This window comes from Eubalaena glacialis, chromosome 8 (genome assembly GCF_028564815.1).
Source record: "Eubalaena glacialis isolate mEubGla1 chromosome 8, mEubGla1.1.hap2.+ XY, whole genome shotgun sequence".
In the NCBI taxonomy this organism is placed as follows: domain Eukaryota; kingdom Metazoa; phylum Chordata; class Mammalia; order Artiodactyla; family Balaenidae; genus Eubalaena; species Eubalaena glacialis.
In genome coordinates, this window is record NC_083723.1 from 114,328,059 (window position 1) to 114,355,468 (window position 27,410).

The 27,410-nt window shown below is 37.5% G+C and overlaps 1 protein-coding gene across 1 annotated transcript in view; it reads left to right on the forward strand.

Annotated features, from left to right (window-relative positions):
- Positions 1-21,907, forward strand: part of LUC7L2 (LUC7 like 2, pre-mRNA splicing factor) — a 57,332-nt gene extending 35,425 nt beyond the window's left edge. The window contains exons 7-13 of the mRNA XM_061198800.1: positions 332-442; positions 4,197-4,340; positions 8,466-8,642; positions 10,401-10,492; positions 12,710-12,739; positions 16,733-17,022; positions 20,615-21,907. Of these exons, the coding sequence (XP_061054783.1) occupies positions 332-442; positions 4,197-4,340; positions 8,466-8,642; positions 10,401-10,492; positions 12,710-12,739; positions 16,733-16,931 (753 nt within the window). The 3' untranslated portion in view covers positions 16,932-17,022; positions 20,615-21,907. The remainder of the gene's footprint in view (positions 1-331; positions 443-4,196; positions 4,341-8,465; positions 8,643-10,400; positions 10,493-12,709; positions 12,740-16,732; positions 17,023-20,614) is intronic.
- Positions 21,908-27,410: the final 5,503 nt, after the last annotated feature.

The window sequence follows — 27,410 nt, forward strand, 5'->3', positions numbered from 1 at the left end:
AATTACTAAGTCAGGGGTCATTTTTAAAGCTTTTGATAACGATTACCATGGTACCTTTTTATAAACGCTGTGCTAGTTTGTGTTTCCTTCAGCAGAGTATGAGATTGGCAGTTTCCTTATAGCCTTACCTTTCCTGGGAATTATTTATGTCTATTCTTTGTCAATTTGATAGATGATGAGTAGTGTTTTCAATTTGTAACCGAACCCAGTTTTGTTATTTTTTTATTCCCATGGTAGCGTCTTAAATAATAAAGTGTAATTTGTGAGTAAAGATATTTATGAATAAGGTTGATTTTTCTTGCAGTAATTGTGTTTTAATTAAACTTTGTAGGCTATGGATCATCTGCAGTCATTCATTGCAGATTGTGATCGAAGAACAGAAGTGGCTAAGAAAAGATTAGCAGAAACTCAGGAAGAGATTAGTGCTGAAGTTGCAGCAAAGGTAAGATTTTCAATCATTTCATTAATACAAAGTATAGTTTTACCTCACTACTTTTGTTTTAACTTTTTATTTTGAAATAATTACATTCATAGGAGATTGCAAAGACATACATAGGGAATTTTACGTACTCTTCCTTTAGCCTCCCCTAGGTTAACATCTTACACAACTACAGTACAGTATCATAAGCCAATAAATTGGTATTGGGCCAATCCTTACATTTAATTCAGATTTCACCGGTTAGGCTTATGTGTGTATAGCTCTATGCAGTTTCATCACGTGTTACTTGGGTAACTACCACCATAATTAAGTTACTTAACTGTGTAGCATCACCACATACTCCCTTGTGTTACCCCTTTATAGCCACACCCATTCCCCACTAGCCCCTGGCCACCACTAATCTATTTTCCATCTCTATAATTATGTAATATCATTGAATATTATGTAAGTGGAATCATGCAGTATGTATCCTTTTGAGATTGGCTTTTTTCACTCAACACAACTTCCTTACTATTGATACAAGTTGTTCATCAGTTCATTCCTTTTTATTTTTGAGTATTCCATGGTATGTATATACCACAGGTTAACCATTCACATATTGAAGGACATTTGGGAAGGACATTTTGGTTATTGGCTAATATCAATAAAGCTGCAATAAATCTTTACATACAGATTTTTGTGTGGACATACGTTTTCATTTCTCTGGGATAAATGCCCAAGGATACAGTTATTGGATCATTTAGTAAATATATTTTTAGTTTTGAAAGCAAGTGCCAAACTTTTTTCTAGCGTGGCCGTACCATTTTACATTCCTGCCAGCAGTGTGTTAGTGATCCAGTTTCTCCACATCCATGCCAGCATTTGATGGTGTCACTATGTTTCTTTCTTTCTTTTTTTTTTTTTGGCCGTGCGGTGTGGCATGTGGGATTTTAGTTCCCCGACCAGGGATCAAACCCGTGCCCCCTGCATTGGGAGTGTGGAGTCTTAACCACTGGACCGCCAGGGAAGTGCCACTGTGTTTCATTTTAATCATTCTGAAAGGTGTGTGGTGATATCTCACTGCAGTTTCAGTTTGCATTTCCCTAATGACTAATGATGCTGAACATTTTTTTCATGTGCTTATTTGCCAACTGCATAACCTCTTTTGTATAACCTTTTCAGTGAAATGTTTGTGTATGTCTTATGCCCATTTTCCAGATGGATTGCTGATTTTTTTAATGTTGAGTTTTGAGTATTCTTCAGATGTTCTACTCTACTCACTACCTTTTAAAAATGTTTTGTTGAATACTTATATGCAAAAGGTAAATAGAAAAAGTACAGTGAACCCCAATGGATTCAAAGCCATCAGTCTTGTGCTGTTGTTTCATTATTTTAAAAGCAAATTCTAGACGTCATATCATTTTACCTCTTAAACATAACCACAAAATTACATCCATAAAGGTAACAATTTTTTAATATTATCCAATATCCAGAATGTGTTCATTTTTCCTGTGTAGAGTTGGTTTGTTGAATCAGAATTCAAAGTCCACATACTGACTTTTGTTGGTTTGACTTACTACTTTATAGTATTTTGTACCATTCAGTATAGTCTGGCACATTTTATGAAAACGCAGAATGGAGACAAAGTTACTCAATAGAGTTTAGGTGACATGATTAAATATAGTGCTCATATATGTGTGTACAAAGGGAAGTGGCTTCCTTTGAGGAGAGGGTTACTTTTAACCAACTTTTTCTGGAAAGTTCCCTTAAGATGGGGACTGTAAAGATGGGCATCCTAAAGTACAAGGAATCTCATTTCTCATGGTTGAAAGAGATCCACAGGTGTTGGCTAGACCCCAGCTGTATTGATTTATACAGTATTGTATTGGTTATCTATCACCACAAAAATGCTGTTTAACAGACTACCTCAAAACTTAAAACATTAAATATTTATGTAGCCCATGAGTCTATAATCAGTGACTTAGGCTGAACTTGACTGGGCAGTCATTCCTGTTTCAGCTGGGCTCACTCACATGTCTTCCAGTCGGCTGGAGGCTGCTGAACTATGGCCTAGAAGGCTAGCCTGGCCATGTTCTCATGGTGGTAGCAGAGGTGCAGAAGTATCAAGCCCAGTCATACAAGCACTTTTCAAGCCTTCCCTTATGTCATGTTTGCTACCGTCCTGTTAACCAAAGCCAGTTACATGGCCAGGTTCAGGGTCAGCGTATGATGGTACTCAGTTACGTAGCAAAGGGCACAGATGCAGGAAGGGTGAAGAGTTTTGGTCATTAATGCAATCGTTCTGTGGCGGGTGTTTAAAGAAAATATCATTTTGTTAAAAGTGGTAGGATAATGATAACAGAGTTGGGGATTTCTTTGAGGGACAAATATATTGGATTGAGGTAAATTTAAGAAGTAAAGATTACTGGCACACTACTTTGTTGGGACTGGATGTCCATTTCAAATCAAAACCTTCTTTGCGGGACCTGCCTGGTGGTCCAGTGGTTAAGAATCCTTCTTCCAATGCAGGGGACACGGGTTTGATCCCTGGTGAGGGAACTAAGATCCCACATGCCACGGGGCAACTAAGCCCACGCGCTGCAGTGACTGAGCCCGCACGCCACAACTAAGACCCAGTGCAGCCAAAAGCAAAAACAAAAACTTCTTTACTAATATTATTGGCCACACAGGCTGAGTACTTATTTTGTAGCCAAAGTAAAGACTGTGTTTATGTTATCATGTGCCGTTAAAACAATAAGAATGAACTAGATTCCCACGATGGTGGTGGTGAGGAGGAGGCATATCAAAACCCAAGGCAAGAATTAATCCTAATGGAAAGACATGGACTAAGAGAGAAGGGTGCCATGCTTGTATACTGAATATCACTAATGTGCTGCATGCATGTACAGGCACATTTTCTCGTTCCTCACAACTTTGTGAGATTATCCGTACTTCTCAGATGAGGAAGTAGATTCAGGTTGCGTAATATGGCCAAAATTGCATGGCTGGTAATTGGTTTGGCAATTGGACTCTAAAGCTGTATCTTTGCTTTAAAGAATATCCTCCAGTTCGTTTCTTTTACTCGTGTTTGAGTGTATGCTATTTCCTGGGCATTGGAAATACAAAAATGGTATACAGATATCTTTAAAGTGGAGTGATATATATAAAAGTAATGGTCATAGAAGATACAAAGATGGCACAAAGGAGGGTATGGCCCTCTCTGCTTAAGTGTCTTAAGTGAGGGTAAGGTGTGGTGATTGATTGTTCGCCAGTGCTTCACATAATAGACTCTTGAGTTGACTCTTACTGAATAGATAGACATACACTAGGCAGGTAAGGGAGGTAATGGACGACATCGCAGGAAGAGGGAGCAGTACGTGCAAAGTCACAGAGGAAGAAAACAACAGGGTAAGTTTGGGAAACTAAATATAAGTGTAGATTTGTTGTGAAGTTGGAGAACAGAAAGAGATAGTTTGGAAAGGTACAGAGAGCCAAATTGTGGACGAAAATGTATTTTATACTTGGAATGCACTGCCAAAGCGGAGGTTGAGAAGTAATAGTTACATTGATATCAATTGTATCCCTAAATTCACTGAAGTAAAGGCAGGCAGGGTCAAAACATCTTGATGTCCCACCAGTTCATTTATGATATGCTCAGAAAGCATTAGTTATACCCATATTGCCTTAGATAACTTACGTCTTTTCTGAGCATTTATGCAATATTTTGAACTTTGGTACATTCTGCTTTTTATTCATGATCTTTTCTGATTCTCTCCAGGCAGAACGTGTTCATGAGTTAAATGAAGAAATCGGTAAATTGTTGGCTAAGGTGGAACAGCTAGGAGCTGAAGGGAATGTGGAGGAATCCCAGAAAGTAATGGATGAAGTAGAGAAAGCACGGGCAAAGAAAAGAGAAGCAGAGGTAACTAAATTCTTTATGGTAGTTTATAGAGCCTTAGTATCTGTACTTCCTAAAGAACATATATTTGACTAGAAATTATTGAAAAATTATTACTATTAAAGGAAATTTAAACCAGTTTAAAAGTATTTAACTAGTTTGTGTCATACTAATGGGTTGTATATCAAAATTAGTGGTTTTGGAATTTAGAGTCATTGATCTGTTGAAATTTATAACTAGTAAATGAAATTAACTAAACTAGCTAGTCATACACAACAGTCTCACACACAATCCACACACATGCAGTCTTCATATACATGGTCACTATGATACCCTACCCCCTACTCCATGGCCCATGCAACTATAGTATTCTCCCTTCTTACTTAGTACAGTCTGCTAACACATTGGGAGCCTCCTCTCATTCTTCCTCCACAGCACAGATCAAAATCTGATATCCTGCAGACAAAGTTCTGTTTTGTTTGGCCCCCCTGATATTTTTTAGAAAATCGAATGCCTTTGGATGAAAGTGTACTCTCCCCTTTACCATAGTCTCCATTGTTCCTAACTGTATCACACCTGGGTTTAATTTGTTCTTATTATCTAGCCTTTTAAGGCAGAAGCTTAGATAATTGGTTTATTTTTTATTTTTTAATTTTATTGAAGTATAGTTTATTTACAATGTTTTGTTAATTTCTGCTCTGTAGCAGAGTGACTCAGTTATACATATATATTCTTTTCCATTCTGTTTTATCACAGGATATTGAATATAGTTCCCTGTGCTATACAGTAGGACCTTGTTGTTTATGCATCCTGTATATACTAGTTTGCACCTGCTAATCCCAAGCTCCCAATCCTCCCTCCCCATACCCCTTAGATCATTGATTTTAGACCATTTAATGCTGTAAGTTTTCTTCTAAGCACGATGGTAGCTTAGAAGGTATGAAACAGATTTTCATATGTTGTGTTTTTATTTTCATTCATTTCTAAATATTTGCTAATATTGCTTTGTGATTTCTTTTTTGACTTGTGGGTTTTGAAGGCATGTGTTTAGTTTTTACATATTTGGGTTTGTGTTTTGTTTGTTTTTTTTTCAGATTTTTTTCTGTTAATGATTTTAATTCAATTCTGTTGTGGTCAGAGAACATGTGTGTGATTTCAGTTTTCTTAAATATGTCAATACTTGTTTTGTGGCCCTGCGTATGGTCTGTACTTGAAAAGAATGATATTCTGCCTTGTTAAATGGAGTGTTCTATAAATGTCAATTGAGTCAAGATAGTTAATAGATTTTTTCAAGTCTTCTATATCCTATTGAGTTTTCTGCCTATGAGAGGAGTGTTGAAGTCTCTATAGTTGTGGATTTGTTTATTTATGCTTTTCATTTTGTCAGTTTTCTATTTTGAAGCTCTGTTATTAGGCTAATAGACATTTAGGAGTGTTGTATCTTTTGATTAATTTAACCCTTTATTATTTTGACATGTCCTTCCCTGTCCCTGTTAATGTCCCTTGTTTTGAAATCTCCTTTATCTTACGTTAATAAAAGACTCTTCCAGCTTTCTTCATAAGTTGAAGTTGCGTACTATAAACCCTAGAGAAACCACTGGAGGGGAAAAAAGAGTTATAACTAATAGTAGCAATAAAACGGAATCCTAAAAAATAACTTAATCCAAAAGAAAGGCAGGAGAAAAGGAAGAAACAACAGATTGGACATATAGAAAATAAATAGTGGGATGGTAGACTTAAACCCAGTGTACCAATAATTACATTAAATGTAAAGGGTCTCAACAATCCAATTAAAAAGCAGAGATTGTGAGACTAGCTTTAAAACAAAACAAAACAACAACAAAAAACCCCCACAAGACTTAGCTATATACTAGCTACAAGAAACGCACTCTAAATACAAAGACACAGATTAAAGGTTCTAGGCTGGGAAAAGATATACCAAGTAGCCATTCTAGATAGTTTTAATGTCGTAATATTAGGATTTCTTTAAATGTAGTTAATATCAATCCAGAAAATAAATACTATGAATTTTAAAATACACAAAGTATTTTATAGCTAGTTTATTTCCCCAGAAGGCTCTTGGGTAATGAAGCCAGCAATCATTATTACTTTCCTTCCATATATTGCAGTTTTCATAAAACTTCATATATATACACTTGGTGATTTACTAGTATTACCCAGTAGCTCAATATTGTTAGCCTGTTATGTATTATCAGTTGATTTTTACTTAGAACAGTGCATTAAAATCTTTACTTGCCTATTATAGATTGTGTTCAACTGTACATAATAGGAAACTTAACTTACAATGACTGAACCAAAGAAGGGTTTTGTTTTTCTCATTTAATAAATACTTGAGGTTAGGAAGCCTGGGGCTGGTACAGTAGCTCCATGATGCCATCTAGCATACAGGCTACTTCTAGCTTTAAGTTCAGCCATCCTTACTATGTGGATTCATCTTTATGCTTATCAGTTTGTGGTAGCACTATGGCCACTAAGCCTAAAGCCTTTCCTCTATGCGTAAGTAGAAAGAGGAGGAATAACAAGGCACAAAAGTTGAGTTGACCCGTCTTGTGTGTTGTGCTTTCAGTTTTCCTTTTTAAAATTTTTTTATTTTGAAATATTTTAAGAAAAGTTAAAACATCGTGTGAAGAATTCCCCTATATCCTTCACCCAGACTCTTCAACATTTTACCACATTTGCTTTATCATTTTCTTCCTACATGAGTGTGTGTGTGTGTTTGTGTGTGTATTTTAACTGTTTGACAATAAGTTATAAATATGCTGCCTCTTTATCCTTAGATATTTCAATGTGTATTTCTTAAAAACAAGGATATTTTATTATATAACCACAGTACAATTAATTATCTGAATTAAGACGTAACATTGATACAGTACTATTAATTAATCTGAAGAGTTTGTTCAGTTTTTACCAGTTGTCCCAATAATGTTCGTTTTCAGAAAAGAAAAATTTTTTTGTTTAGGATCCAGTCCAGGATCACGTATTGCATTTAGTTGTTATGTTTCTCTAGTCTAATATAATCTGGTACCTCAGTCTTTGTTTTACATGATCTTGACAGTTTTGAAAAGTATAGGCTAGTTATTCTGTAAAATGTCCTTCACTTTGGATTTGTTTAATATTTCTTTCTCATTAGATTTTTGAGAGGAATACCACTGAAATAATGTTACAGCCTTATCAAAAGCCATGTGTTAGTGGTTTGTTCATTTCTGGTGATGTTACCTATTTTTCCACTGTGAAGTTACTGTGTTTCCCTTTTGTAATTAATAAGTGTCTTGGTATTGACATTGTAAGTATTCTGTTTTCCATTGCTTCTTGATCCACAGGTTATAGCAGCTGTTGATGATTTTCATCTGAATCTGTTGACTCCTTTTTAAAGAATTTTCCTGTAGATTCTGTCCAGCAGTGTCCACTTATATCTCCTTAGCAAAAGCTACATGGAAGCTTGGAAATGTAATGTTTTTAGCTGGCCATGCTGCTGCCTCAAACAAAAATCAGAATTCTGTTAATAAGGAAAAAGAGTAGAGTGGATATGCAAATCCACTAATATTTATTATTTCATTAATGAACTTAATATAAATAAAATGATTTGAGTACAAGACATCTTAATCTCCGTAAGACACCTTTCATCTTTGTCTTTAGAGCTACTCTGTTTGATGGGAAGTCTTATCATTTGTATGCACTGTCTGCATTTACATAGGGGGGAAAATGATATGTGGGCAAGAAGGCAGTGGAAGGAAGCTGTAATAGTATGGAAGACATGCATTCCTTTTCCCCAAGCATGGGCGACTGCTTCTTCCTTGATCCTTCACTGATGTATACTTTTGGGGTTGCTACATCTCACTTTTAACAAAAATTATAGAAAATAGAACATTGAGAAAACCTTTTAAGAAAGTTGTATCATGTTATTGTTATGGTATTTCTTGACAAAAGAGGCTCTGATCTTTCATTTCCAGTGGAGAAGTCCCGAGGACAGAGGATCGGGGTAATGGGGAGTCTATAATATTTGTGACAAAATAGTCATGCTTTTGTGTGTTCATTAGAAACATTTTTGGTGTAAACATACTGTATTTTGTGTAATTGTATGATTTTAATGCGGTTTATATGAACATTATTTCTGTCACTTTTGTTTAGGAAGTTTATCGGAATTCTATGCCAGCTTCCAGTTTCCAGCAGCAGAAACTTCGAGTCTGTGAAGTTTGCTCTGCCTATTTAGGTCTTCATGATAATGACAGACGACTGGCTGATCATTTTGGGGGTAAACTGCACCTGGGATTTATTGAAATAAGAGAGAAGCTTGAAGAATTAAAGGTACATTGGTAAATTAATACCCCTCACTTTATCCAATATAGCCACTCATTCTTTTGATCTGTGTAAGTTGTCTTTTTGTGTAGTATTCTTGATTGTGATTCAGGACTATTCTTAACTGTGATTCTGTTAACAATTCATACTGAATAGTGTAGGATTGTAAATGGAAATACCAGCTTGTTTAATGGATGATATCTGAGAAACAGACTTTAAAAATCCTCTTATTCTGGGAGGAGGTACTATTTTGTCTTGGATACGATGTTGAATTAGGGAGGAACCTTGCAAACTGGGTTCTAAAATAATGCCTAAAATTTCCAGTGATACTTTCTTTTTTTAATAAAACGAAGAGTAATTTAATATAATATTTACTTTAAAGGAAGATTGAAAAAATGATCCAATATTTATTTGAAATATTTTGCAGTTCACTAAGATAGCAAACTTGTAGGACCTCTAGTTTTATGCTTTTGCCCCCATTTCAGAAAGGACTTAGAAACCTATTTTTTTTAAAAGGACAATCACTGTTGCTTAAATATATAGGCTGTTGTGAGAAAGGCAACACAGCTCTTACTCGTCTGCTGAGTTCTGAGAAGATAAGCAAACAAAAAGGATATTTCTAAAGAGGTGAACATAAGCAGAGTCAATGGAAAGGATCAATTTACTTTTCAACAATCTGATGTGGCTAGTTTTTTAAAAAATGGTGGCACTGTAGCATTTTGTCATGAATTGAGGACTGTCTCAAAGATGGGAAACACTGGGAGGTGACTTTTTGTGCAGTTATCACTGAAATTAACCCAGGATCCACAGTTTGACATTTAAAATAATGTGGAATCAGAATCACCTAGACACGTCTCCATATTTGTAGTTAACTGTGAGCTCATCTCAGTATTTGGAGTAGCTAGGATGACCATGGGTAAATTTTTCGAAATTACAAAAAGAGTTTCACTATAGCAAATGATTGTCTGGCTTGAAGTTAAAACTCAAAAATGGTACCTAATTGGGAACCTTTGCAAATATAGACATAGCAACAGAACTGTTTAGCATTTCACTGGTACTTTTTAAAAGCAGCAGCCTCAGGATTGTAACTAGAAGTCGACAGAAGACATTTCTATATTGGAAATCTTTAAAGAGTTTAGAATTTAGAAGACGTTAAGAGGAGAAAAATCTCGTGAAAGTGACTTTGAAATATTAAGAAGTCATGGAGAAACATGAAATTTTATATGGAAGGGGGGGAAAGAGTTTGGAAACCAGACTTGTAAGCTTAATGATTATACCTGGCAAAACTTCAAAATGAATTCTTTTTTTTTTTTTTTTAATAGAACAGATTTTTTTTTTTTTGGACACTATTTTTATTTATTTATTTTATTCATTTATGACTGTGTTGGGTCTTCGTTTCTGTGCGAGGGCTTTCTCTAGTTGTGGCAAGTGGGGGCCACTCTTCATCGCGGTGCGCGGGCCTCTCACTATCGCGGCCTCTCTTGTTGCGGAGCACAGGCTCCAGACGCACAGGCTCAGTAATTGTGGCTCACGGGCCTAGTTGCTCCACGGCATGTGGGATCTTCCCAGACCAGGGCTCGAACCCGTGTCCCCTGCATCGGCAGGCAGACTCTCAACCACTGCACCACCAGGGAAGCCCAAAATGAATTCTTATTAAAAACTTTTTAATGTTGGATATGGTAAAGTTTAGGATAATGCTCACTAAGAATGGGCCCAGTAAATAATGCTTCTCATTTAGTATTATTTGAATTGTCATTGTTTTTTAAGAGAGTTGTAGCTGAGAAGCAGGAGAAAAGAAACCAGGAACGCCTGAAAAGAAGAGAAGAAAGGGAGAGAGAAGAAAGGGAGAAGCTGAGGAGGTATGGAGTAATTAATTGAGTAGTCCAAGTATCTGAAGCTGAACATCCCTGGTTCTAAAAAGAGATGTGATTATACAAGGTTTTAGATGTTAATAAATCTGGACATGAGAAATTTCTGTTTATTCTTAAAAATATTACCATGTGAAACAATGTTTATTCAAGTATGTTAACTTATGGCTGTTTAAGTTAAGGAGATTTCCTTCAAAATGTATGGAAGAGGGAATAAAGATTGCTTCACACATCTGTATGTTTAGTAAGATTTATAACAAGGCCCTTTTCTAGCCCTCTGATTTTCATAATGGGCTAGCTTTGTACCAGGCTGGCATGGAACTATTTTATGATATATACTTGTTGATAGAAGGTTTGGGTATTTTTTTGTCCGCTTCCTTCATTGATTATTTTACGTTGTACTTTGATTCTGTATTTCTTCAATTTAGGAGCTATAAACTATTAAAATTTTTATTCATTTATTAATAGCTAAATGTGCACAGTTCTTTTTATATTGACATATTAGTTGATAAAATCATATTCTTCATATTTAGAATGTTTACATGTTCTGGGTCACTTTTACCCATTGGCAGCAAGTTGTGTGGCATCATGTTTATAAATTCAGCAATTTTCAGATGGAGGGGTATGCCACAAAACATTTACCTGTAGTTCTAACTTAATAGTTATTTAATTTAAACATGAAATTTAAATACCTTCTCTTCAGATGTCCCTAAATTAATTAAAATCTTTGATAATACAGGACTAGGTTATGTCAGCTTCTTCCAAGCTTTGATCATGTTACACTCAGTCTATTTCAAGACATTTAAACTGACTTCATTTGTGTTACATGGCTTGTAACAGGTAATCTTTTTGCACTGTAATGACAAAACAAAACAAAGCTACATATGGACATGTTCCTGTTTAGAGGAACTGCTGTCATTCTTCCGTTGATACATATGTTCTTCATTTACTGGTAAATTTTACCTCAGAGCTTTATCTCTGTTCTCTTTTGTGTATACTAAGTTTCCGTGGGAATATTGCCCAGTATTGTAATATTTAAGACAATATGAATGGTATTTGAAATCTCAGTTTAAGTTAAAATTCAACAGAATATAGTGCCACTAGTATAAACTATTCAACTGAGGTGATAGTCAAATGAGAAAAAAAATTCTTTGCAGGACTACATTTTCACATATGTAAAGATAATGAGAAAGTACATCACATCTTACTCCTTTAATGACAAATGGCAAATTGCCTTTAACATTGGTTATAAAATGTTAACACTGTTTCAGAAATGTTTAAAAAAAATTTTTTTTAAACTATATGTGAACTTGAGGACCTAAGTATGGAAGATGAGGAAATTACTAGTAAGTACAAAATGACACACAAAATGGGATTCCAACTATGGTATTGAAAAGGATAATGATAAAAATTATTGTCACTTGATGCTTATTATGTGTCAGCCACTGCACTAAGAATTTACCTATATTCATCTAATACTTGAAAGCCCCCTGTGAAATTTTTATTACTATCCCTCTTTTGCAAATGACAGACTAAGCTGAGGGAAGATACATAATCTGCCCAGGCCACACAGATAGTGAGTGATGGAAACAGTTAAGATTTACATCAGGCTGAATCCGAAGTCATGCTGCAACCATGGTATATATTCTCCACCAAAAACCCCCTGTGACTTCCTAGTAACCATAATATTAGCTATTACTATCTGTCAGCTTTAATTGTGTGCTAGGAAATATGAAGAGTACTTTATATAAGAGTATTGTGTGTCATATTAAGAAACATTGTAAGATTGAATTGAGTGTTCTAGGGATTATAGTATGAGGTGATAATTACAAAGTATTGTCTCACAGATTAGAAATTTTATTCTGTTCCCAGAGGGAAAGAAGAAATGACAGAGATACAAATAACAAAGAATTTTTTCCAGGTTGGGAGGTGGTTTTTGGAGATTTAGTGAGTTGTGTTGTGTTTTAGTCCTCTAGGAGCATATTCTTTTTTTTAGAGCCAGGTAGCCTAGTTAAGGGGTATGCCAAAGTGGGGAAGTCTGTAAAGTTTGTGGTGCCTTTTGGAAAAATTTGTGTACATACATACAAGCCTTATATTTATAAAATTAATATAAAAATTTAGAAATGAGGATGTAATTTTAACAGTACGTTGTACCTTTTCTTCCTTTTTTATAGTTACTTTTCTAAAAATAGGTATTTTTTTTTTTAGGTCTCGATCACATAGCAAGAATCCTAAAAGGTAGGTATTATACAAGATAAGTTGTGAAGCTGTGTTTTCCAAAGGTAGTTTTTATAGATTAAATGTCTTTTTTAAAATTAATGAGAATTAATATAATTAGTACTCTTAATTCTTTTGTAGCTCACATTTGAGCAGTGTCATTTGAGAAGTTGGTCAGAAGATACTCATGAGCTACAGTTTAGTTTTATCAGAGTAAAATCACAAAGTGCCCTGGAGTTATAGAGAAAGCTAAAAATATTTCAGAATATTTTATTAAAATCTTCTTTAGAAGCTCAGAGTAAACATGTGACAGGATTTATTTTTAAAAAATCAATTTGGGTGGTACATCTAAGAAGCACATTCTGAGAGGTTGTACCTGTTCAAAATATAAATAAATAGTTGGATACATTTTGAATGAGGAAATCCATGGTGAGTTAATTAAGGGGGAAACTAAAATGTTTAGTTTGCACCCAATCTAGACTTTGAGTTTATTATTTCTCCCCTTGTACAGTGATCCCAAAAAGCTTTAAAGGGGCATTTTACGGCCTTAAAAGAGGAAGAGGACAAGATAGCACTTTGTTTTGACCTTTGGCACTAATATTTGTGGGCTTTTTGTTTGTTTGTTTTTTGTGTTTTTTTAAATTAATTAATTAATTTATTTTTGGCTGTGTTGGGTCTTTGTTTCTGTGCGAGGGCTTTCTCTAGTTGGGGCAAGCGGGGGCCACTCTTCATCGTGGTGCGCGGGCCTTTCACTGTCGCGGCCTCTCTTATTGCGGAGCACAGGCTCCAGACGCGCAGGCTCAGTAGCTGTGGCTCACGGGCCTAGTTGCTCCGCGGCATGTGGGATCTTCCCAGACCAGGGCTCGAACCCGCGTCCCCTGCATTGGCAGGCAGATTCTTAACCACTGCGCCACCAGGGAAGCCCTGTGGGCTTTTTGAAGCCTTTTTTTTTTTTTAATACAGTTTTTACTAGTTTCTGACAATTTTTCTAAGGTGAGGAAACATGGTGCACTTCATCTTTCTTAGTTCTTCACTTGCTGTTCTCTCATTCCTGTCCTGAGCCTTTCTTTTTTTTTTTTTAATAAATTTATTTATTATTTTTGGCTGGGTTGGGTCTTTGTTGCTGCGCGCGGGCTGCTCTTCGTTACGGTGCGCGGGCTTCTCATTGTGGTGGCTTCTCTTTGTTGCCGAGCACGGGCTCTAGGCGTGTGGGCTTCAGTAGTTGTGGCACGCAGGCTCAGTAGTTGTGGCTCTTGGGCTCTAGAGCACAGGCTCAGTAGTTGTGGCGCACGGGCTTAGTTGCTCGGCAGCATGTGGGATCTTCCCAGACCAGGGCTTGAACCCGTGTCCCCTGCATTGGCAGGCGGATTCTTAACCACTGCGCCACCAGGGAAGTCCCCTGAGCCTTTCTCATGAGTCCATGCCTACGCAGAATGCCCTTTCTCATTTTTTTCAAATCCTACCATTCCTCTTATTCAAATCACATCTTCTTTTTTGAAACCTTCTGAGTATTCTTGACTCTGAAGAGTAACTGTTTCCCAAGAACTTTTTCCCTGTGAACTAGAGCATTTGTTGTTATGAAACAAAAACCTTATGTTTCTATTAGATGTCCCTTACTACTTTTTAGCATCTTTCAGCGGTATTTCTGCTTAAAACACTAAAACACTAAGGCATTAAACAGGACCAGTTGTGTCAGCTAATTTATATTGTTGTTGAGTTTTTCAGTCCAGGCTGAGAAGTAGAGATATTAAATGATGACACTGTCCTCTTTTACCAGTTGGTTAATGCAGCTTCTCCCTTGGTTGGAGAGAGATGTAAACTCTGTACATAGAACATCTTTAGATATTCAGGCCAGAAATTTAATTTCTACTACTCTAGTCCAAGCCACTTCTTACCTCACTATTTACAATAGCCTCTTAAGCAATTTCTTAATTTCTATTTCTGTTGTCCACTTTCCTTCGCCTCAGTCTGTTTTTTACACATCGGCCAGAACGAGTTCTTTAAAAAGTGAAATAAATCATATCAGCCCTGTCTTCAAACCCTCTAAAGGTATTCCATTTCATTCACAGGAGAAGTTGAAACCCTCACCATGGCTTTAAGTGGAGTGATCAGTGTGCCCCAGGGTAGTTACAGTTTATGTCTTGTCTCAGCACGTTCATTAATAGCTCCCCCTTTCCCTCTGTGTAATTTAATGTTGAGCGCATCCTGGTTTGAATGACAAAGTACTCGGTCATCCTGCTTCTTAGACTCCTGATACTACTCTGCCTTGCTAATTTCATTGCAGCCAGAAGGGTTTCTTCTATTCTTTTGACATGTTGAACTTTCTCTCACCTCAGGGCCTTTGCACCCATGTTCCCTCTACCTGAAGCAGTCTTCTCTGAGCTGGCTGATTAGCTGATTTCCTTACTTCATTTCATCTTTGCTTAAATGCGATTTTATAAGAAAAGCCTTTCCTGCCTGTTCGATACAAAATACGACCACCTCGTTTCGTTCTGCATTTTTACCCTTCTTAATATATCATTTCTTTATTCCCTGACCTATCTTTATTTACTGCCTGCATATCTGTGTAGGCCTCTTTCCGGAGTATAAGCTCCCTGAGGTTAAGGACTTTGCTTTATTTGCTGCTCAGTCTCCCCAGTACCTAGAGCAGTGCAGTAGACACCCAGTAAATGGTTTTACTAGAGAATTATTGTCTAATCTAGTAAAATGAAATTACACGTTGGGAGAAATAATTTGTTAAAATAGCTCAAAGTGAGTGATAAAAGAAAATATCATTTGATATAAAAACTTGTATGGAATGAATTTTATCTTTTCCCTCTGTTTCTTTTCAGAAATATTTAATTGTGAAAGTACTCTATTCAGCTGTGGTTGATACTAGGTCCACAGTATGTCCTTTCTTTGAATATAATGTTGATACAAGCTGAATAGTTTTAAACGTTAACAAGATAATCATTTGAAAATAAACTCAGTTTGTAAATTACATCATCTGAATAATGTGTTTTGGAACTTACTCTTCTCATAATTTGACTAAATACCTCATTCTTTAAAGTGACTTAATTTTTTTTTTTTTTTTGACTTAAAATTTTTAAAAGAGCTTTACTAAGGTTTAATTTACACACCATACCATAAGTTTACCCATTTAAGTGTGCTGGTTAATGATTTTCAGTAAATTTAAAGTTGTACAGCTGTCACAATCCAGTTTAGAATGTTTCCATCACTTTTAAAGTTACTGTTAACAAAATTCATACCTTTCTTCCCCGTTGTTTTCCCTCAAATGTTTTACATCCTCTATATATGCCGTCCCCACCCTGGCCGCAGACACAATACACAAGTTAGTTTTGTGACCCAGTGGAGGCTACAGAAGTGTTTTTCCTTCTCTGTACACCTACATACTTGTTGTAAATACTTTTTTTTTTTGCAGTTTAAGTAAAGTTCTCTAAAATGATTTATGCATGTTAATTTTTTTCTCCCAAACAAATTATGTACTACTTGAATAGCTGTCTTAACTGTGTTTTGATTACACTGACAAGGCATTTAAACTTATTTCAGTGGTCATATAACGTTTCCAATTCAGCGAGTTAGTAACTTTATCCTAAACAATATTCTTTCTCATGTGTCTCCTCCTTTCTGTCCATGTTCATCAGGTACATACTTTGTTTCTAAAGTGTACTAAAAATCTTAGACGTTTAAATGAAATTAAGTCCATAAAGCATCTAGATAATACAATCCCTGGCATGTAGTAGTGTTACAGATTGTTTCCTTCATAAAAAATATTCCTGATGTAAATTTATACAACACTGATTGACCTCTGAGAACTAATGTTTAATTTTTATTTCAAAATTCTAGTATGTAGTTATTAATATACCAGCAATTCATTTTAGCGTAGATTTAGCTGATTTGAAATAGTATTGGCATTAAGTAAGGCTACTGAGGGATAGTTTCTCTTTAAAGAGGAGGCTTTAGTAAATGAGAAATGTAGTGCCAACAAAGCTAAAAACTAAATATCTTTTGTAGATCCAGGTCCAGAGAGCATCGCAGACATAGGTCTCGCTCCATGTCACGGGAACGGAAAAGGAGAACTCGATCCAAATCCCGGGAGAAACGCCATCGCCACAGGTCCCGCTCCAGCAGCCGTAGTCGCAGCCGCAGCCACCAGAGAAGTGGGCACAGTTCTAGAGACAGGAGCAGAGAGCGATCCAGGAGGAGGTACTGAGGTCCATAGGAGGATATGGAACTACCTTTACAGTTTAGACTTGGAATACTAGTGGTTTGAACTTGGCATCTGCTAATTTGTACACATTTGTGTGTGAGTGTATAACATTTTTTTTCCTGATTATATGGGTAGTTCAGAAAGAATATACTTATGAGCAAGAGTAAGAAATTGGAACCAATGTGTGCAGAGATTATTGCTTTTCTCTGCTTAGTGTGTCTTGGGAAAAAGTACTTTATGGGCAAATAATTTTAGGTACCAATACTGTTAGAGCTTTTCCAGTATGTATTGGTGAATTAGGGACTCTGAGAAGTCCCTTCATTAAGAGTTGTCTGACTTAATGTTTTCTAAACTTCTTTGAGCTGGTGTACTTTTTCAGAGCAGACACATTCAGTATATTCTTGTTTATTCTGCACTATAGATATGCATTGTTATATACAGTTAGTTTGGCAGGGCAGGTTCAGAATTTTAAGGAAGTTAGACATCATTGGCATGAAAATTCAAAACGTGCAAGGAGAGCAGACCCAGGGTGAGGTATGTTTTAAGGACTTGAATATCTAATCAGGACAAAGGATTAGAATGTGGTGGAGCCTTAAGCACTCATGGTCTGTATAGACCAAGCTCCCCAAACGTCTCAGGTCCCATTATGGCCCTTAAGCCAGGCCATTTCTATGGAACAGAAACATTTTTTGAGTGCCTAGTATCTACTAATCTTAAGTTTTCTATGGATTACTCCACATAAAGTCCGTGATAAATTTTTAACAGCTTTCTGCAGATTTCCCCCCCCCCCCCGTCAGCTAGCCATTCCCCAAAACTGCTCACAAACTGCATTGGATATAATAGGCTCTTTTATTTATTCCTTATATTCTTGCCTTGGTTCCAAGTAGGTTCCCTCCCCCACCCCCAGCTTTACTGAGGCATAATTGACGAAGTAAGTTGTAAGACGTGTAAAGTGTGCATTGTGGTAATTTGCTCTACATATACATTGTGAAAGGATTCCTTCCATCTAGTTAGTTAACACCTCCATCACCTCACATATATTTTTACTGTTTTTGGTGAGAACATTTAAGTAAGTTCCACTCTCTTAGAAAACCAAGTAGTTCTTCGGGTGACTTTAAATCAGTAATAGTTGTATACTTTCTACTGTATTAGGCCTAGTAAAAAAAATAAGTATAATGTAGTTGAGAGCTTTATTCAAGTGAGTTAGGACACAGGACTAATAACATCTTTGACAATAATGAGCACTAACAAAGTGCTAAACTGGATATCAGAGTAAATAATACAGGCGCTTAGATGAGGGAAGTACCAGAGTAATAAAAAAAAAAAAATGGCTTCAGGGAATAGCCTAAAACCTAGAGTGGGTATAATCCGAATTGGTAAAACCAGGTAGGAAAAAGATATTCTGGGTATTATAGGCAAGTGCAGAGAATGAGCAGGGAATTTATGAGGGCAGAGCTCTGCATAGTGTGATTCTAGGCCACTTAGCTCATTCTTAAAACTAGGCACACAGTACGGTGTCCAGAAAAATACATTTAAAAAAATTCTTCATGAATCTTACCTGCACTGTAAATTTTAAGAATCATTTTGCTGGTTGATAGGTCTAGATAATTTCTCTTGTCAGCTTGGCTACCTGCCGTTTTTTCTGATGTCTCTGAACTCTTAAATGTCATTTTTGGTGGTGGGGATGGAGAGATGGGCATGAAGTCTCCTCTTCTGGGACCTAGTCCCTAATGTTTCCTCCGTTAATGAAGATATATAGGAAATTTTTCCACCATACCACCTGACACCCCTCATCTAGTATTTTCAGCATGTTGTTAATAAAGAGGATTATTTTTGTAAAATTATTTCTGTTCTCAAGAGCATTTCTAATCTTGATACTCAAATTACTTTTTCAAAGCAATATTTTGTTTTTTGCCAAAAATTAGCAGACAATTGCTACTACAGTCTACATTTACTGTATAAAAGAGAATATCAAGTTATTGCTACATAGTAGTTGAGTTTAAATTTCAAGGTAAGCCCCAGTTAAAGGTCTTTTATAACTTGCCGTTCTCCTGCTCCAACTGTGAGATACTGGTCTCCAATATAAGTAGATTCTGCTTGTGGCCTTTCCGGGTAACAGTTACCCTTGGTAAATGAGGACCGTTTGCATTTTTCTGCTGCCTGCTGTGTTCAGACGCATACAGTGCAGACTTCAGAGTCAGACTACTTGGATGAAAGTGGCCTTGGCCAAATTATCTAATTACCCCTCCTGTCTTTCCTTATCTACTTAGTAGAAGGGTGCCTGCTTCATCAGGATTATTGGTAGTTTGAGTGAAATACTGAGTGAAAACTGCTTCTGTAATAAGGACACTGTAATCTCTGGCAAAATACTAGTTGATACTTACAGTTTGTTATTATTTCTCTGGGACTTACCAGCAATGCGTGTCCTTATTCTTAGGCATCATCTCAATCGTCTCTCTTCATATTCCATTCCTACAAAGACATGGATAGGAATGTGCACTGTATGATTTAACACATTATTTTTAAATTAATTAAGCTTATTAAAACCTTAATTAAGTAGAATGCCAGAAGTTGACATTTAATCTTTCAACCTTTTTGGTTTAATCCTTTTTAACTGTATTTCTAAAACTGGGTAGTAGGGTAGTACTTTTTCCCCTGCCTTAGAAGTTGAAAGTGTTACTTAATCAGACCTCAGATCGTAATTCTGAACGTGGGTTAAGTGAGAGAATTATGTAAAAGTACCATGTCACCTGTGAAGAACCAAATAAATGTAATATGTTACTGATTTATTCTAGATATTGAAGGTATAGAAGATTCCATATTAATTCTGATCCCCTAATGTCCTTTGGGTTTCCTTTTGATTGAATCTCTGGTATGAGCTTATTACCTTTCTTCTTGACTTGGGTATGGGAATGGAAAGGTGGTATTAAACAGTTATGGTTAATCAAGATTTATTACAGTGTGATCATCTTCCTCTGTCTTCTGATTTTTTTTCTGTCGGTTGAATGAGCTAACTCAGCAGGAATAAAGTAGAGTTTTAAAATAATAAATGGTTGCTTAAAGCCATATCATTGAGTAGTTCTCTTACCTGAGTGTTGGCAAACTGTTGCCTGCAGGCCAAATGTGGCTCCACAGCCTGTTTTTATACAGCCAGGGAGCTATGGATGATGGTTTTTATATTGTTAGTTAAGGGGTTGACAAAAAGAAAAGGAAGAGTATACCACACTCACATGACCTGCAACACCTAAAATATTTATCCCTCTGGGCAGACAGCAAAGAGAAAAGGGTTCCTGACCCCTGTCCTAAGCCACCGATTTCCATCTGATTGGGAATCTACATTCTATTATATATTCTTAAAATATTGGATAACATCTTTAAGGTATTGTCTATATATTATTTTTATATTAAATATGTTTGTTTGTTTGCTATGAACTGGAGAAGCTTTAGGGTTGCCTCTAAGATAATGAGAATGTCCTGTAAATCATTTTGGCTTATGGTTTTTGACCCTTAGCTATTTGTCTTCAGCCATCTCCTTGTTTTAGTAGCCTTCTCAAATACAGTAGTGCTCTTTTCTTGGATGCATTCTGTATATCTTCAGCTAATCAGTACCTTAATATTTATCCGATTCTTTCATTTGGATTTTGGGTTTCCCAACACATTTTGCTCCTCAAATTAATATTTTTCAGATCCTCAAAAGAGAGATTCAGAGAACAAGACTTAGCATCACGTGACAGAGACAGGAATTCAAGAGACAGATCACCTCGTGACAGAGATCGAAAAGATAAGAAGCGGTCCTATGAGAGCGCTAATGGCAGATCAGAAGACAGGAGGAGCTCTGAAGAGCGCGAAGCAGGGGAGATATAATTAGCTGTGTACATATCCTCAATCCTTAAGCTTCCTCTGGAGTTACATACTATTGTTTAGTTTACAGCTGTTCAGGGTGACACAGTGAGCAGTTCCAGACACCGATCCAGCTAGGCTAGGTGTATAGCATCTAACTTGATCTGAACTTGTTTTCTTTGATGAAGCCTAAAACTACATCCATAGTTTCTGGTGAACTTGTAATACACTTCTGAAAGTACAGTTTTATATAATAAGATGCTGATGTCTTTATTCTTTCTAGTAGGAGTGATAGTGAATGAACTGTGTTACTTGCCTTGGGATTTTTTGAACATTTGTAAAATGCTGTCTTCCTTTCTCATCCAAAAAACAGCAACTTTGGGAATTTCTTTTTAATCCTTCTTCCTTTGACTCTGTATCCCCTGATACCTCTACCCTCTAATTGTAAGAGAGAGAAAGGGGTGCAGGGAAGCAATATAACTTCTGTTCTAAGGTTCTATTCCCATTATTAATTACTAGCTGATTACAGTTCAGAACATTTATACTGGAATGTGTGCTGGAGAAATTTAAAATACTGGGAGTTTTGTTTGTCTAACGGTGCCTATTTTAGAGTGGGAAGTTGAACAGCTGTTGCATTACATGCTTTGCTTTTTTATTGAAATTTTGAAATCAAACATGTCTTGATTTTTCTGTTCTATTGAATAGCTACGTTCCGGATGTTTTGAGATGGGGGGTGGGGGCAGGGACTCTTTCATAAGCACTTCTTGTTTTATTTTGTGTGTGTGAAGTATAAAGATTACACCCTTATTGTAAAAAATAATAAAATGAAAATCACCACCACCATCATTAAACTGTAACTTGTCTAGTAAATTGTCACTAGAACTACTTGCTGTGGCCATTTCTATTCTGTTACTAATAGTGCCTTACTGTGCAAGGCACCAAAGGAAATAAACATATACTTACAGATTCAAGATGAATTGTTGCTCCACCTGGGCCCTTGCTGGCTATATTCCAGCTACTTCAGGACTGTCTGTAACAACCGCTGTAGAGAAGGACCAGACCTGCAGAAGAAATTGAGTTTATTTGTTTTGTTTTTCTTCACATTGAGCAAATTGAAATAAAAACATGGTGTAACCAGTGTAATGAGTGACGATTTCTACATTGAAAAGCTGTATACCCACTCGTGTTTAAACAGTAGTCTTGGGATTCTTGAAAAACAAGAATATAATGAAATGAAATAAGGGTCTGTGAGTGAGTATAGTTAAGATCCTTTCAAGGACTATTTCTATCTTTAGTTCCGTAAGTTTAACAAATTTGATGTGACAGGAATGTAAGCCTCAGAAACTGAAACTAATCATTTTAAGTGACATCAGATTTACATCTAAAGGGGACAAACCTCAAGTTCCCAGTTTACCAAGTTGTGCCTCATTAAATGAGGTTTTCCTGCCATATTTGGTTCCACACATTCAGTTCATACAAAGTTTTATCTGAGACCCAGCTGCATCAGTACCCATTTAGTTTTGGTTGCTCAGAAATTGTTTTGTTATCTACTTTGTTCCTAGTGGTCTGTGCTGTTCTCTTCAATCCTTAAAAGCACTTTAGACTTAGTACCTTAGGGTGTGGAGTGAGGTCCAAAAGGTTAAGCTGGTAGGTGCAAGGAAGGCTGTCTGGAACCTTACCCATCATAGTGATATATGTGGAGTGAAATACCACATATCTAAGTGGCCACCAACAAACAGGTCAGCAGTAGCCAGTGAAGGACCTCATCATCATCCAGGGGCTGGGCACCATGGTGGATCACCTCACCTGCATGTTCCTGAACTGAATAACCCCATTTTAAAAGATCCTTTTAGAACAATTCTGTGGCTTAGATACTGCTAGTATTTGTTTTTGTTTTTTTTGTTTTTTATTTATTTATTTGGCTGCATTGGGTGTTCGTTGCTGTGCACGGGCTTTCTCTAGTTGTGGCGAGCAGGGCCTACTCTTCGTTGCAGTGCACAGGCTTCTCATTGCAGTGGCTTCTCTTGTTGCAGAGCACAGGCCCTAGGCACGCAGGCTTCAGTAGTTGTGGCTCGTGGGCTCTAGATCACAGGCTCAGTAGTTGTGGCGCACGGGCTTAGTTCGCAGCATGTGGGATCTTCCTGGACCAGGGCTCCAACCCGTGTCCCCTGCACTGGCAGGCAGATTCTTAACCACTGCGCCACCAGGGAAGTCCCACTGCTAGTATTTGGACTTCAGAGTAAATGTACATTTTTGATAGTCATCCTTGAGCTGGGGTAACCATTCTGAGTTAGAATAACCCTAAAGTAGCTCGCATACACAATTTGGTATTTTTTTGTTATCTTTAGAGAAAGTTTAGTCACATTTACAAGAACATTTGATCCTCTGGGGATGTTATGCTAAGTATTTTCCTTCAATAAGACCCTCATTTTAGGGACTTATGGTGGCACAGTGGATAACAATTGGCCTGCCAATGCAGGGCACACGGGTTTGATTCCTGGTCCGGGAGGATCCCACGTGCCAAGGAGCAGCTAAGCCCATGTGCCACAACTACTGAGCCTGCGCGCCACAACTACTGAAGCCCACACGCTTAGAGCTTGTGCACCACAACAAGAGAAGCCACCACAAGGAGAACCCTGTGCACTGCAACGAAGAATAGCCCCCACTCGCCAAAACTAGAGGAAGGCTGCACGCAGCAACAAAGACCCAATGCAGCCAAAAATTAAAAAAAAAAAAAAAAAAGATTTAAGACCCTCATTTTACTGTCAGCAAGCATTTTCCCCAAAGCTGCATTGCTGAGCTGTATCAACGGTATCAACTCAAAAGAAAAAACCCTCCATTTGTAAGAAGACTTGTTTTTTCCCAGTAAGACTTTCTTACCTTTCTGATAAAAAGTTAAACCTTAGTTTTAGGGTTGATTTATCAAGTTCCTGGTATTTTTACCCTCCAAGTTCCATTTTAAGAGCCTACTTTCATATACAATTTCATAACAGCTTTCAACATTAGCCCTTTGAGCCAGAGCCCAGCATGCATTATAGTTTTGTCATTCAAGGTAGTAATTTGTCATTCATTGTGACAAATGTAATTTGTCATTCAATATGGTACCTTTTCAAAAGGGTAGTTTTAGGTAACAGCCCATCATTGTAAGTTTTTTATAAACAAATGTTGGTGATAGTTTAAAATCATAAGTACTTACAGGGTTTAACATTAAAGATCCAAGTAAATATTACATAACTTAATAAAAGTATGCACATTTAAGGTGGATACTCAACTGATAAGTACAGGTACACCTATGCAGGTTGTTAAGCCATTGAAACACACCCCTCAGTTGGTAATTAGCTGCTGCCCTGAGCTTCCTGAGTGCCTCCCCCACCCCCACACCATCCTCGCATCTCTTAGGTTTAGGTCTGGTGCAGCTGAGAATCTTCAGAACCTTGATCCAGCACAATATGCTATACTGATATTTGGGGGGGAAAATTCTTGTCTGTTTTTCCTATCTGGAAAAAAGCTATTTACATCCATTATTCATTATACTTTGACGACTGGTATTCAGGGTATAAATAATGCAATAAATACTAAGTCGTTGCTTTTCATTGCCTGTTGCAATTTGAAAAGAAAAAAAAAAAAACTCACCTTCAGCAGAGTTGGGAAAGGCAGGAGAGGGCCGAGAACAGGAGTTTGATGGCAGAGGCAGACGGGGGTGGGGGGGGCTAGGCATGGGACTACCAGTAGAGTGGTGCTGGGGCCACAGGTGAGCAGGGCTCTGTGAGGTACTGAGGGCAGCAGATGTTTCAGAACTGTGAGGTGTACCTACATGTTCCCCAGGTACCAGCAGAAACCAGGATGTCAGAGGTTTTGGGTCTACAAGCACACCTAGGGTCAGACCAAACTACATGCCAGCATGGCAGGGTTCTGGCTGAAAGCAAGGGATTCAGACACACAGAACTGGGCTCTCAGTCAAGGATCCAGCAAGGTGAGGCCATATAGGAAGTGCCAGCACCAGAATCTGCAGGTAATGCTTTGGCAGAAGCTCCTAGGGTCCCAAACACAATGCACTCCTTTACCTGGATACTGTCGGCTGCTTGTAACAGAAGATCCAACTCAAACAGCCTTACACAAGGAAGGGTCTGTTGGCTCACATGACTGAGTTCCATGTAACAGCTTCATTCTCAGGTTAGCACAGAGCCAGATATCCAGATGAAGAGAAACTGTTACCGAACCAGGTTCATCTTGCCTGACATTCAGGGAACTGAAACGCTGAGATTCCAAGGTTTGAGGCAAAGAGAGGATTTCTTCGCAAGTTAGCCGAGGTAAGAGATGGGAGAACCGATCTCAAGTCTGCCTCGCCGAAGGCAAGGGGCTCTCAGGGTAGCGATGGGATGATGAATAAAGAAGCAGGGTGGCATGCTCTTGGATTGGGAAAATTAATATTGTTAAAATGGCCATACTACCCAAAGCATTCTGCAGACTTAATGCTATCCCTCCCTATCAAATTACCCATAACATCTTTCACAGAACTAGGACAAATAATCCTAAAATTCATATGGAACCATTAAAAGACCAAGAATTGCCAAAGCAATCCTGAAGAAAAAAAAGCAGGAGGCATAACCCTCCCAGACTTCAGACACTACTACAAAGCTACAGTAATCAAAACTGTGTGGTATTGGCACAAAAGCAGACATGGATCAATGGAACAGAATAGAGAGCCCAAAAATAAACCCAAACACCTATGGTCAATTAATCTTCGACAAAGGAGGCAAGAATATACAATGGGAAAAAGACAGTCTCCTTAGCAAGTGGTGTTGGGAAAACTGGACAGCCACATGTAAACCAATGAGGTTAGAACACACCCTCTCACCATTACACAAAAATAAACTCAAAATGGCTTAATGACTTAAACAAGACATGACACCATAAAACTCCTAGAAGAGAACATAGGCAAAATATCCTCTGACACAAACCCTACCAATATTTTTTTAGGTCTCCCAAGGCAATAGCAATAAAACCAAACATAAACAAATGGGACCTAGTCAAACTTACAAGCTTTTGCACAGCAAAGGAAACCATAAAACGAAAAGACAACCTACAGAATGGGAGAAAATACTTGCAAACAATGTGACCGACAAGGGTTTAATATCCAAAATACACAAACAAGTCATACAACTCAACAGCAAACAACCCAATCGAAAAATGGGCAGAAGACCTAAATAGACATTTATCCAAAGGAAACATACAGATGGCCAACAGGCACATGAAAAGATTCTCAACATTGCTAATTATTAGAGAAATGCAAATCAAAACAATGAGGTACCACGTCACACCAGTCAGAATGGCCGTCATTAAAAAGTCTATAACAAATGCTGGAGAAAGTGTGGCGAAAAGAAAACCCTCCTACACTGTTGGTGGGAATGTAAGCTGTTGCAGCCACTGTGGAAAACAGTACGGAGGTTCCTCAGAAAACTAAAAATAAAATTACCATATGATCCAGCAATCCCACTCCTGGGCATATATCCAGACAAAACTATAATTCAAAAACTACATGCACCCCTATGTTCATAGCAGCACTATTCACAATAGCCAAGACATGGAAACAACCTAAGTGTCCATGAATGGATAAAGACGATGTACATACATACAATGGAATATTACTCAGCCATAAAAAAGAATGAAATAATGCCATTTGCAGCAACGTGGATGCAACTAGAGATTATCATACTAAGAGAAGTCAGAGAAAGACAAATACCATATATCACTGATGTGTGGAATCTAAAATACGACACAAATGAACCTATTTATGAAACAGAATCACAGACATAGAACACACTTGTGGTTGCGGGGGGAGGAGGTTGGGGGAGGGATGGAGCGGGAGGTTGGGGTGAAGAGATGTGAGCTTTTTGTTTGGTTTTTTTTTTTTGGTTGCGCTGCATGGCTTTTGGGATCTTAGTTCCCCGACGAGGGATCGAACCCAGGCCCCCTGCAGTGGAAGCACGGAGTCCCAACCACTGGACCTCCAGGGAATTCCCTGTAAGCTTTTATATAGAGAATGAATAAACAACAAGGTCCTACTCTATAGCACAGAGGACTATATTCAATATTGGATGATAAACCATAATGGAAAAGAATATAAAAAATGTATATGTGTATAACTTAATCACTTTGCTGTACCGCAGCAATTAACACAACATTGTAAAATCAACTATACTTCAATAAAAAAAAGGGGGCGGTGTGAGGTGTGTGGCGTGTGGGGAAAGGTGATTGGGAGAAGGTGCGGGAATCATTCTGCGCAGGCGTAACTAAGCTATAAGCCTCTGTAGTTTGGGAAAGTCACCCAGCAGGCACCCACGCATGCTCAGCTGGAGGGAGGGGGGGTGGTCCTAACCAGCCTTAACCGGCTCAGCTGCACTAGATGCATTTGAGAGCCCAAGGTCCTGGGAAATAACTCATCTTATTGTTCAGGCTACGGGCCTCTTAGAAGACATGCAAGTATTAAAACAACCTTGATCAGTGAAGGCAGGTGAAGTGGATTTGATTAATCCTCATGCACCGTTTCAGTCCCCCGAATCTTTTGATCATTCCTCAATCTTTTTTTTTTTAACTTTTTAAAAAAAATAAAGCATTAAAAATTTTTAAATTTTTATTTTT